Source organism: Mytilus galloprovincialis, chromosome 10 (assembly GCF_965363235.1).
Source record: "Mytilus galloprovincialis chromosome 10, xbMytGall1.hap1.1, whole genome shotgun sequence".
Taxonomy (NCBI): Eukaryota; Metazoa; Mollusca; class Bivalvia; order Mytilida; family Mytilidae; genus Mytilus; species Mytilus galloprovincialis.
The window spans coordinates 33,999,616-34,013,567 of NC_134847.1; the positions used below are offsets into that span (position 1 = coordinate 33,999,616).

A 13,952-nucleotide genomic window follows, 5' to 3' on the forward strand; every position below is an offset into this window, starting at 1 on the left:
TGTTTACGAATACGACGGGATCTTTCAAATGTTTTTATTATAAAATCCGCTAAAATTTTAATTTTAAAACAAATACGGACTTGATCCAAGTTTGATCAATTCTAATTTTTATCCTGACCGGATGTCATCCAGCATCACAGCGCGCGACAGTTTGACTGCAGCAGAAAAAAAAATAGACGAATAAATCAGCATATTAAACGATAATTGACCGGAGGAACTGTATAAAGTAAAGTCTACTAAAGTCTGAAATCAAAAGTGTTTCGCCTTTCACAAACTCCCCTTTAATTTCATATGAAAACACCTTTTTACAACATTGTAAAAAAAAACTTGAGCCTGAACACGCAAATGTGTGCAGTTTATCATGTTATAATATAAACATGTAAATAAGAAATATTTTTAATGACTTCATTACTGAGAAATATCATTATGCTTTGTAAAAATAGTGAAATTTGTGGATTTTAAAACTTTTTTATACATGAACATGTATGATGCAGCCTTGTACAACATAAATTTGTAACTTTTTATTGTCATATATGTATATCCACTATGCCCTTTGAGGGTACCTGTTATAGAAATAAAAGATATTCCATTCTATTCTATTCTAAATTGAAATTATTTTGTCTTTTTTTTTTTATTGTTTTTTTTTTTTGTCATAATTTATAAATGAATAAAAACATAAATCAGATAACTTCGATAAATAACACTAGAGTTGAGAGAAGAAAATTAAGCAATGCAATAAGCAAATAATGCACAATTCAATCATAATTTTTTTTTATATTTTTTGACAGTGGCGGCTCCAGAACTTCTAAGTCCTAAGGGGGGCCCCGCTGACTAACCTAAAAAGGGGGGGGGGCTACTCCAGTCATGCTTCAATGATTCCCTATATAATCAACCAAATTTTTCCAATGAAAAGGGCTATGTTTTTATCATGGTTATTCATAAGACAAAATTTTCATTTTTAGCTCACCTGGCACGAAGGGGCAAGTGAGCTTTTCTCATCACTTTGCGTCCGTCGTCGTTAACTTTTACAAAAATCTTCTCTGAAACTACTGTGCCAAATTAAACCAAACTTGGCCACAATCATCATTGGGGTATCTAGTTTAAAAAATGTGTCCAGTGACACGGCCAACCAACCAAGATGGCCGCCATGGCTAAAAATACATCATACAAACCAAAGCATTTAGAGCAAATCTGACATGGGGTAAAATTGTTGATCAGGTCAAGATCTATCTGCCCTGAAATTTTCAGATGAATCCCGTTGTTGGGTTGCTGCCCCTGATTTGGTAATTTTAAGGAAATTTTGCTGTTTATTATAGATAGAGATAAACTGTAAACATGAATAATGTTCAGCAAAGTAAGATTTTCAAATAAGTCAACATGACTGAAATGGTCAGTTGACCCCTTTAGGAGTTATTGCCCTTTATAGTCAATATTTAACCATTTTTCGTAAATCTTGTTTATCTTTTACAAAAATCTTCTCTGAAACTACTGGGCCAAATTAATCCAATCTTGGCCACAATCATCTTAGGGGTATCTAGTTTTAAAAATGTTTCCTGTGACCTTGCCATCCAACTAAGACGGCTGCCACAGCTAAAAATAGAACATAGGGGTAAATTGCAGTTTTTGGCTTATACAGTGTGCACCGTTAGCCACTAGTCGGATGCCCCAGACTAGTAAAAATTGATTCGGACTAGTGAAAATTTTCAAAATTTTATATAGGGCCAAAAAAAAATATATGTCTGTTTCCTGTTTCCCGACCGACCCTGACTCAAACCCCCCGACCCTAGATCTTTTTATTCAAATCCGGAAAAAAATCGTTTCCCGTCGGAAAAATTCATTTCCGGTCCGATCCAGATCCGTATTTTACTATGCCCAAATAATCAAAATGGCTGCTCCCAGCACAAATGCTACAATAAAATTTTAAAAAATGTCAGCACTGGGAGGATTATTCAATTAAAGCTTCTTTAAAGGGATTAAATCATTTTGGGGTACAGGACCCTAACCAAACATGACATTTAACCGACTGCAAATCTGACAGGGAGTGTAAAAAAAAAAAAAAAATCCCGACCTACCGACCCTGATTTATTTGCCTTGGAAGCAGGAAACAGACATATATTTTTTTTTGGCCTAGTCATATAAGGACAAGTTTTGATATTTATTGTCCGGATTAGTAGATGAAAAAGTTTTTGGCGCAGACTGTTATATCTCTGAAATCAAAGCATTTAGAGCAAATCTGACTGAGGTTAAATTGTTTATCAGGTCAAGATCTATCTGCCCTGAAATTTTCAGATGAATGAGACAACCCCTTGTTAGGTTGCTGCCCCTGAATTGGTAATTTTAAGGAAATTTTGCCGTTTTTTGTTATTATCTTGAATATTATTATAGAAAGAGATAAAATGTAAACAGCAATAATGTACATTTTTTTACAGCAAAGTAAGACCTACAAATAAGTCAACATGACCAAAATGGTCAATTGACCCCCTTAGGAGTTATTGTCCTTTATAGTCAATTTTTAACAATTTTCATACAATTTGTAAATTTTTACGAACATTTTCCACTGAAACTACAGGCCAAGTTAATTATAGATAAAGATAATTGTAAGCAGCAAGAATGTTCAGTACAAACACCATTTTGTCATGAATCCATCTGCATCCTTTGTTTAATATTCACATAGACCAAGGTGAGCTACACAGGCTCTAAAGAGCCTCTAGTTTTGTTATTTATTTTGTTGGTTTCTGTCTCTTGACAAGAAATGTATGTTGTGTACCAGTTCATCATTTTGCACAAATTATTATTTGTTCCAAAAAAATTGTACAAATTGTATTTGATCAAGCACTTTTTGTACAAAGTCAAAAAACAAATTATAATTTGTAATTGTACAAAATGATATCTTGAACAAAACATATACCCAACATCTTGTTAATCCATATTTTCAATTAATTTATCAATACTTGCCTTTAAAACTTATTTATTATTCATTATTATATATATATGATTTTCATGTTTTTTCAAATATGTAATTTTATTAACCAATAATTAACTTCAAAATTCAATAAAGTTCATTCTTCTGTTTAGTATATAGTATCATAATGCTCATAACCTGGGGAATCAATAAAGTCTTAACAGTTCTTACATGTAATAATATTAATTAATGATTATCAATGATTGATGTATGACTTAGTATTCAATTATTCCGTCTTTGTAAGGTGATCTATTAGTTTTCCATACCGATACTTAGGAAATAGTATGCACCGTTTAGATACTTATTGCCTGGAGTGGTAAAAGTGCTAGAATAATGTCACTATCAACAATTTGATGTAAACAGGAAACCAAACACCTGTAATTACTTGTTATAAGCACGGTGGTTTATATTGTGGTGAAATTTAAAATAAAAGTGGAGTTTAATGATCTACGAAATTGAAAAGTCAACAAAAAATTTGAACAATTGTTATTTGGAAGAAAATCATTCTATGAAAATTTATAATGCAAAGCAAACATTTTAAAATTAAAAAGGTTACTAGATTAATTATTAGTAATGTGATGTTGCTATGCATTTATTGCAAATCTGTATGTTTCAAGGAAGGATACTTTTTAATACAATAAACATGATAAAAGTGTCTTCATGTTTCAGAACAAAATTATCCTAGAAAAGAAAGTACCATATACATTATGTTTTACAAATGGACACTGATGAGGATTATGAAATGAATTCATCAGGAGAGGATTTTAACCATAGTCAGCATTTTACGGAGGAGGATTTATTAGACAGTCTATTTTTAACATGTGACGTAAAGAAAGCCGGAGTTGTGCCTGTTTCTAATTTGATTGAATATCTTAAATTCACATCTAGTGCAATAAGTGAGGTATTATATTGTAGATAAACTGTATTTAACATTTGTTTAAAGTGGAGATAAAAAAATTAAATATGCAGATCTACATGTACATAAAATTGAGAATGGAAATGGGGAAAATGTCAAAGAGATACAAATGTGCATGTAACAACTAGACCAAAGAGCATTGTATATTAATTGTGGTTGATGATTCAGAATATTTTTATGGCCCACCTACGATAGTAAAGGGCATTAAGTTTACTGGTCTGTGCATTCGTTCGTCTGTCTGTCCTGTTTCAGGTTAAAGTTTTTGGTCAAGGTAGTTTTTGATGAAGTTGAAGACTAATCACTTTGAAACTTAGTCCACATGTTCCCTATGATATGATCTAATGATCTTTCTAATTTAAATACCAAATGAGATTTTTACCATAATTTCACGGTCCACTGATTATAGAAAATAATAGTGCGAGTGGGGCATCTGTGTACTATGGATACATTCTTGTTATGCATAAATTATAAACACCAGTGACAGTTTCCTCTACACTTGTTAGGATAATAAATTTAAGAGTTCTGTTATATGCTGGAAATAATGAAACTGTTAAAAATGAAAATTAGTGCATCAGGGCTCACACTACTTCAGAACCAAAGGGAGAAGTGGTGAAACTTCAAAGAGAAATGCTCCTTCCCTCCCAGAGCTACAATGTTTGGTTTTATTTAAAGAGCCACATTTATCCTATTAATTTGATCCTTTTTAATATTGTTCAATTCACACCTGAGAATACAATTAAAGAAACAATTGTGGTATCTATTACTTTATCAAAATTTTGTCTGAAATAACTTTGGACCAAATTGCAATATGAAAAATCAATACTTTCACAGTATTTTTGTCAAGCCTGCAACTTTTTCTTAAAAGCTTTATATTTTAGAAGGTGGAAGACCTGGATGTTTCATACTTTGTATATGGATGTCTCATATTACGAAGTTTCCCTCAGTCACATGTCTAATGTCCTTGACCTCATTTTCATGGTTCAGTGACTACTTGAAAAAAAAAGTGTTTTTTTTTGTAATGTTATTAGTATTATAAGTAATATGATAACTATATTTGGTATGTGCTTATCTTTCAAAGTTCTCATGCCCATCAGACTGTTTTCACTTGACCTTGACCTCATTTCATGGATCAGTGGTTAACAAGGTTAAGTTTTGGTGGTCAAGTCCATATCTCAGATACTATAAGCAAAAGGTCTAGTATATTCCGTGTATGGAAGGACTGTAAGGTGTACATGTCCAACTGGCAGGTGTCATCTGAACTTGACCTCATTTTCATGGTTCAGTAGTTTTAGTTACGTTTTTGTGTTTTGGTCTGTTTCTTATAGTATACAAAAAAATGTACTGTAAGCAATAGGTCTACTTTATTTGGTGTATGGAATGATTGTAAGGTGTATATATCTTATTGGCAGGTGTCGTCTGACCTTGACCTCATTTTCATTGTTCAGTGGTCAAAGTTAAGTTTTTGAGTTTTGGTCTTTTTCCTTATACATGTACCATTATTTTATATGCAATAGATCAACTATATTTGGTGTATGGAAATATAAAATTATTTTATGATCTATATGTCAGTAGTGCAGGTTTTATTTGACCTTGACCTCATTTTCAAGGTTCATTGCTCAGTGTTAATTTTTTTGTGTTTTGCCCTGTTTTTCTTAAACTATAAGCAAAAGGTCAACTATATTTGTTGTATGGAAGAATTGTTAGCTGTACATGCCTGCCTGGCATGGTTCATCTGACCTTGACCTCATTTTCATGGTTTCTTGGTCACTGTTTTAGTTTTCTTGGTTAATGATAAGTTTATGTGACACTTGTAATAAAGCTTTATATTTAGGACTATCAACATAATATCAATGATTAGTAAAGAAGGCGCGACATTTCAGCGTGTGCACTATTGTTTAAGAAACCAATCGTTTATGTTCTTCAATTTCTTCTCTTGTAAAAAAAAACTTGCTGTTCCATTGACTTGGTAAAAAGGAAAAATTGCTGATGACGAAAGCAATTATTGTCAACACCAGTTTTTAAAAGTACAACAGAAAAGTATCAAATTAGTCCAAATTGATAATATTTATGATTATTGCCCAGCTTACCCCCCACTCACGATTTTGTGGGGGACATACATGTAAGAATAACAGGTGTCAGTCTGTCCAGTTTTGTTAGTGCTGTCACAGGTACAGCACCATGGGGGACATTGGAACTCTCTGTTCTATTTTATAAGATTGTTGCTGTTAGCAAGTGCTATTGAATGCATTAACTGCAAGACTTAAAAAAAATAAAAATGAACAATTTGCTTTTAGAAAGATGATGACTTACAGAATTTGGAACATTTGTTTAATGAAGGCGGAGATGAAGTTAATATTGAAACTTACAGACAAGTAATGTACCATTGGATTGATGCTATTCGAAAGCGAAGGTAAGCTGAAAACCAATACCCATGAAAATGTTCAACTCACTATCCCCAAAATCAGAATTTCATGACTCATAAGGCATCTGTAGTAAAACATTTCTGCCTTGACATCATGTTAACTGGCCTGGGCTGTAGGGCTTGAGGTTAATTGTGAAGACTGAAATTTTGATAGCTGATGTGGATTTTGTTTTGGGTAACCATGGTAGTCACTAACAGTTATAGTCGGTATCTAATTGTCATATTTCAGACAAAATGCCATTAAAATAGATTACTGTGGATTCATTTATATTCTCAGTTTCAAAGTAATTAACTTTTCAAAACACTAGTTTATATTGATAGGGAATTAATTAAGGAATCCAAAGAGCAAAAAAACTATATAGGTCACCATGGTTGTTTTTGAGATATGAGCCATTTAAATTTTGGCGGGAAAATATTCTCTCTTGACTTTCTTAGCTTTATCATTGATAAGTTGAAGTTCTCAAAAACTGTTAAAAAGTAATTAAAATTTTATCAGACTTTTACAGAAGGCTTATTACTATATATGTAAAAGATTTTCATAAAGAAAAATGGGGGTCACCGGGCAATTTTTTTCTAGACATTCAAATGGATAAAACCAGATGATTCCGAAAATCTGGCAAAAAAAACAAAAACAAAACATGACAAGCCAGCTTCCTTAAGTCTGCATACAAGCCTATAGAAAATTTGTTATTCATAATCATAGTCCAAAAAAATTGGTATCCAATTATGAATCCACAGAAATAGAAAATTTATATTAAACAGTTATAGTTTAAACTGTCCTATCTACTTTTTAAAATGATATATGAATGATATTTGGATTTCTGTGCACACACGCATTAAGAATGATAACAACACTGTATTAAAAAAATAATTCAAGTTTTTAATCTGTTCTCTAATCAAGAACCAAAATGATACATCAAGTTTATGCAGTCTTTTGAAATGGATAGATAATAAACATTTTTTTTAATGGATTTGAAGGTCAATAGTGACCCTTTTAAAGGTTTTGTCTGATTCTGATGCGAGCAGTTGGCCTAATTACAAAATTTTAATACTGGTATGTACATGTATGATGAGTTTATCTGACATCATGATAATCTACTAGTAAGAGCCTGTTAAAAATATATATAATGCCAAGGAAAATAAAACTCTTGAACTAAAAACTTATTGAGTTTTGATTTTTTTTCATTTGCAATGAACACAGCAACCTGTTACAGTGGAAATTGATTTTGGTTGGATTGTTAATAATATAAATGAATTAAGTTTGTTAAATAATTGAATATCATTTGAATATAATTTCATCAGTCTTTGAATGTAACTTTTCTACCCTTATAAATGTCATAGATTTTATTTTATGAAATTTATTTTAGGAATAAGCTGAATGGACAGATTCTCTCAACCTTTCTATAGTATAGGCTGAGGCATATCTTCAAATGTATTTTGTTGAAAATTTATTCTGCACTGTATATATACATTGTAGCTTCACTAGGTCATATTATTCTAGCCTTATTCTTGTTTTGGGTTATATTAAGTAGGGGGCTGTTTCTCCTTTTGTTCATCCAACAAATATTTCCGTTACACTTTCTGCTTGTACTACTGAATAGAATGAATTCATATTTGATCATCAGCTTAAAATTAATGAATTGTAACTTGTTCAGACACATTCTGCCTGTTTAATGATACTTTAAATTTTTCAGTATGTTTAGTGAACTTAAAAAAATGTTATATCACCCTTTTTCTCAAGTTCTCTCATAGAGAGATACTTCGTATTTAGTTAGGTTAAACATATTTATTTATAGTGGATTGGGAACAAGTTATTGTAACTTATGTTAATCCCTTTCCACTTTGCTGGTGCGAGTGCTGCCTTGTAGCGGCATTAGCCTGCTCTTTTTCGAAATCTACAAGGGTGTTTTATACGAGCAAGAGATATGGCTTTCTTTAACACGGGTCAGTCATTTATCGTATTTAGTTAACAGTTTGGCAGAAATGAGTTGTATACACAGCTACTTTTGCATAGGTACTATTTCTGTACTAAAATATGTAGTACTGGAAATTTCTTTAAATATTTAGTACTATCTCTTTACTTTAAAATTATTGTAATATTTAGGTACTTGTATTTTACAGTACTTGATTTGTACTAAATATTTTGGTACATAAATTAAAATGAATTATACAATATTGCATGTTTGAAAATCATAATTTTAAGAGATTTGAAATAGAAAAACTCAAAATGCTGAAAATGTAACGGTAGTAACCAAAAATCTGTAGTACCTAAATTTCAAGTACAAATTAAGTACTGTAAAATACAGGTACCTAAATATTACAATTTTTTTAAAGTAACAAAATAGTACTGAATATTAAAAGTAGATTTCCAGTACTACAGATTTTTAGTACAGAAATAGTACCTATGCAAAAGTAGCTGTGTATGTAATGCCATGAATGTGTAAGCTCTTTTGAAATCTGCCAGAAACCTTCTTCCTGTTTTTCTTTACTTTAAGTGGGAGTGTTTTTAGTATTTCAACAAAAAAAAGCATTGACTAGTCCGACATATAACAATCTGTCTGTATGTCTACTCCGAAAGGAGGGTAGTATAGTTAACCTTATAATGACTTCATGGGTTTCAGCTAACAGGCAAACTAGCCAATGATATTACCTTACCTACACTCAATACATTTTGCTATAATGAAAAAAAAAGTGTATAAACAAAATAATGACTCCTATATATATGCCTGCCCTTTTTTTTTGTTTTGTTTGCTTCACTTTTCCTTTTTAATTCATATTTATTAGAAGCAAGTATTTAGTGCTGTATGGCTACAACAACTTTTAAGTTCCTTCCTTTATTCAAGTTTGATAAAGTCACAATATGGCTTACATTTTTGTTTTGCCAATCATTTTTTTATAGCAGCCAACATTGGCCAATGCAAACCCAAATATCCTGAAATGTAATTATTATTCTTGTCAACTTTCTAACTAAACATCAAACTGTATTGATAATTTTGGTATAAGTAAACATTTGAAAGTCTGTTATGGTATATGTCAAGTTACAGACCATGTGAAAACAAAAATTGGGAGTATTACCATAAAACATAAATCATTACGATTATAAATATCAAAATTATATATGTATATTACTATTTTCATCATGTAGAACTCAATAAAAACTTCAAGTTGTGGGAGTTATCTAATGACATAACGACAACAATAATTTATGTCAAATCTACATGTTACGAATTCTTAATAAAACATATATATCATTTATAAGGAGGCTGGTTATTAGATCAAAACAAACGACTGCCCTTTACCTGGTTTGTCGTAATCTTTTAAAAATAAAATTCCGACTTGATCAAGTGGTCTAAAATTACCTTTAACGGGAAAATTTATGGCTTTTTATAATGTTGACAATTATAGTGATATTAAGGGCACTCTAGATTTAATAGGCTCTACAGTGTGAATGTTTCGTGTAATATGGTAAAATGGAATCGTAAGAAATGGGATGAATATAACCTCTTTTAAGGTAAACTATTTTATCTTTCCTAAAAAAGAAACCATGTTAAAAAAATTTAAATGAGTGAAAAGAAGTAAAGAATAATTTAAGAAGATTTTTTTTTTTTCATAGTTGTTAATAATAGGTAAATTATTTTAGAATGATGATTTTTTTGTGATTTCGGTATGAATATGTTCGTACAATCAGTGCTCTCCCCAGGGCTTAGCAACATATAAATGGGATGCTGATTAAATAATGCTTGAATGTGATGTTATCTGAAATATTCTTCTATTGATAATATGTGTTATTGATGTGATGCTAAAACTACTAGAAATGTAATGGTATTTTAAATCTCTATGTTTACCAGGATGTTATATGGAATTTATGGGTAGAATATGTCAATTGAAATTATGAACAGAATAATTTGAACAAAATGTATTGATCAGACAGGTTGAAACCATTCAGTTATAAATAATAGGACAACTGTGCTGGAAAACTTTTTACAAAACAAAGAAAATGAAGAATGCACAAACTTTTTTTGAGCTTCCTTCCTTATCTGTGATATTTTGAATGAGTTATTTTACCCTTTAAGATTGATTTTGTTTCAAGAAAATTTTAATTTCTAATTTGAAACTTCATTTATTGGCCTATAAATTACACCATGTATTTTGGGGTAACCAACCTTATTTGATATTTAGTGGGACTTGTAGCTTGTAATTTAGGAGGCTTATTTCAAGTCGTAAAAAATGTTTTACTTTTACTTTATAAACAGAAGTCAATAGGTCATACTATTGCAATTTATTAAATGGCGTTACTAGATATGATTGTTATTTTTTCAAATGAATGCTGTCCTTTTATCTTTTTTAAACCCTGGGATTATTTATAAAGACAAGAGATCACTCAGACAAAAGAACAGATCAATATGTTTTATTCAACGTAATCTCACTATGAAAATATTGACTTCAATAAATATCGGAAACACATTGAATTGAATAAATTTTATTTTAATGTCGGAGGAACAAAAAAAACTATAGACGAAAAACAAATAAAACAAAGAAGGTGCTACTTTTATTTGAATTTAAAATCCTTGTTTGATTTTATGGTTTATTGAATTTTTAATTGGATGGAGTTAGGTCATATTTATTTAAGTTTAACTTAATATATTCACCTTTTCTATGTATAATGACAAACAAATATTGTGTGTAATAAGATAATCTGGTGGAGACCAGGGAGGCAGTTTACATTCTCTGGGGGTTAGTAAAACTTTTTATTTTAAAATATCAAACAGATTTATTTGATAATATGGGTAGAGATGCTGTATGAATCCCAATGAGACAAATATACACCAAAAAAATGTCTGTTTTAGAGAATGATAATATAATAAGCATTGACAAGTGCTATCAAAAATTAAAAACCAAAATTCTTGTCAATTTTATTTATAAAGTTCACAATGACTGGAGAAGATATAAAATTAAAACCTTAATAGAAACAAGAAATATCATTTGGTCATTTATAATGGTTCAGGTTTATGCTACAGTTACCCAAGTCTAACTTTGCAATTTGAAATTGGTTGAACTGCATGATATTTCTAAAAGAGAGAATAGAGTTTTAACTTTTACAGATGAACAACTTGCTTGTGTACTGATTCATATTAGATTAGTTCATTGGATATTTGTTTTTAATATTGATAAAAAAAAACAGAGGCAGATTTAAGGGGGGGAGGGGAGGGTGTCAGCATCTTTCTTTATGGAGCTATATAAATATATATTGTTCATCGACTTTTTATGGGGCCCTGTCAATATCCATGATAATAGAATTTTTCATCAAACCAAGATTGCAGGAAAATAAATGAATCGACATTGCCTTAAAATTCATCCTTTCCATCTTGTTTTTGATTGAGTGTTTGTAACGTTTTTAAGTGGTACAGGACCTTGACATTTTTTTGATATCAGTTTCTCTATGTAGATACATAATTGATGTCTAAATTTCTATATACAAAAGTCTATATACATGATATATAACCTCTTTTGGTCTATAGCTGATAAACAGGTTGATTATCAACTTTCTATTGATTAAAGGGCAGAAATAAATGCAGCTATTTCCTCTATATTTGTTTTTACCTTTTACGTGCACCTGTGAACTTTGTCTCGGAAAAAAAAAATCTTATGATGGTTTATGAAAAAACCATTTTCTGCTTGATAAAGTTTTACTTTGTTAGAGTGATGGTAGATATAAATGCTATGATTTTTAATGGATTAGTTTTTTACAAAATTCTATCAAATTCATACAGACAGGTGTACTTTATATCATTAAATACGGTTTATGTAGATGTATTATACAGAGTAATCGATATCATTAGCTATAAAAGTGTAATATGATATAGTTTTTGCCTATTTTCAAATGTTAATTTTTACAACTTTTACCTTGAGTTTTGCTTTGTTCTGTGTCCTTAAACAAATTTGAATTTTAATATTGTGACTGATAATACCAGGTTGTTGGTTTCATTTCCCTTTTGGAAGATAAGCCTCTCAAAACATTAATGTAATATTTAAAATCTTCATGTACTACCTTGAAAACTAGATAAATCCTGACGTTAACTACATCGTTGTTTTCAGCTTTGAAATAATCTTGAAAATTGCAAGAAGGTGGAAATCCTGGAAAACCTACATGTATGATTAAAAAATCTAATTGACAATCAATCAATCAATGTTATATACTTATTATTGTAATGATGTATTATCTTAATCCTCCTGTAGAAGCCATAGAATCTTTGTATAACTTCCCTGATAGATAGCAAATCTATATGAATTTAGATATGATTGTCCAAGTTAAAAATAAAAGTAGATATTGTGATTGATTTCTCCAGATTTTTTTGTTAAGAACAGTATAAAGCAATTTGACATTCATTAGTTTTGACATTTTAATATTTGTTTATAGTACCTAGGATGTTGAAATGGGCTTTTCATTCCATTGAACTCATATCAAATTGTTTTGTTCTTTTCTAAATTGAGAATGAATCTAGCCAAGAAGATGCTTTGGAAAGAACATCTACATCTTCCGGTCGATGTCACGACTTTCTTTTTTTAATGACCATTTGAAATTTTAAATGTGGCTGTCCAAGTCAAAACAAAAAATTACAAATTGATTTCAAGCAATTAAGCAGTATCAAGCAATTTGATATTCAATATTTTATTACATGTAATAGAATATTAAAATAACTTTTTTTTTCAAAAAATACTATGTCAAGTTATATATATGTTTTTTTTAAGTGAGAATGAATCTAGCCAAGAAGATGGTTTGGAAAGAAGATCAAAGGGTCCTATCTGTTTATCAAAAGGTAAGAAAACTATTTTAAGTAATAGCATCTGTCTTGGTATTGATTTTTTATGGCATTTGGTAGTGCCATTAATAGTTTTATTTACCAACACTCCATCAAGTGCTAATAATATTAATAAGATATTGTTCAGTACCTGGGTGATTAAATAAACTGTAATAACAAAGGTTTGTTGAAGTTTGGTCAATGTAAATGGCATTGTAAAATCTGGTAAGAGTTTTCATTTACCCTGGAACTGGTTTTTCTGGGGGGAGGAGGGTTTTAATATTCAGATTGATGGGTTTTTTTCTTTAAATTAGGTAGTATATAGTATTTTAGGCAAGATAGGACACCTTTCAGATTGTCAAGATTCTTTTAAATCTTGTATCTTGTAAAATTCAAAAATTATTGCAATGTTTTTATTATGGCGAAAAATTTGTCAGGGTTATAATCACAAAAATATAAACTTGAATTTTGAATTTTTTTAATGAATTAAACAGAATTTTTCTAAATATCGCAAAAATTAAAATTGCATTTTCATCTACAAAAACAAAATTGCAATAATAAATACAAACAATAATTTCTGAATTTACAGTAATTGAATTATTGTCTTGAATTAAGAATATTGAAAGTTTTTAGTTTATAATGCAAATAAGAACCAATTATGTGACAATTTTAACTTTTCTGTTTGAAAAGGATGTAAATTGATGGGGTATTTTTATTATGCCCCACCTGCGATAGTAGGGGGGCATTATGTTTTTGGTCTGTGCGTCCGTTCGTCCGTCCGTTCGTCCGTCCGTCTGTTCGTCCGTCTGTCCCGCTTCAGGTTAAAGTTTTTGGTCAAGGTAGTTTTTCATG

At 30.3% G+C, this 13,952-nt stretch overlaps 1 protein-coding gene across 5 annotated transcripts in view; it reads left to right on the plus strand.

Moving 5' to 3' along the window:
• The first annotated feature begins 94 nt into the window (after window positions 1-94).
• LOC143047438 (uncharacterized) overlaps window positions 95-13,952 on the plus strand; it is a 134,252-nt gene continuing 120,394 nt past the window's right edge. For 3 of the 5 annotated variants that reach the window (XM_076220497.1, XM_076220499.1, XM_076220498.1), the window contains exons 1-4: window positions 96-226; window positions 3,632-3,863; window positions 6,173-6,288; window positions 13,051-13,118. In XM_076220497.1, coding sequence (XP_076076612.1) covers window positions 3,681-3,863; window positions 6,173-6,288; window positions 13,051-13,118 — 367 coding nt within the window. In that variant the 5' untranslated portion in view covers window positions 96-226; window positions 3,632-3,680. Of the gene's footprint in view, window positions 227-3,631; window positions 3,864-6,172; window positions 6,289-9,718; window positions 9,812-13,050; window positions 13,119-13,952 lie in introns of those variants that run through there. The other 2 variants (XM_076220501.1, XM_076220500.1) reach the window with 2 other exon arrangements.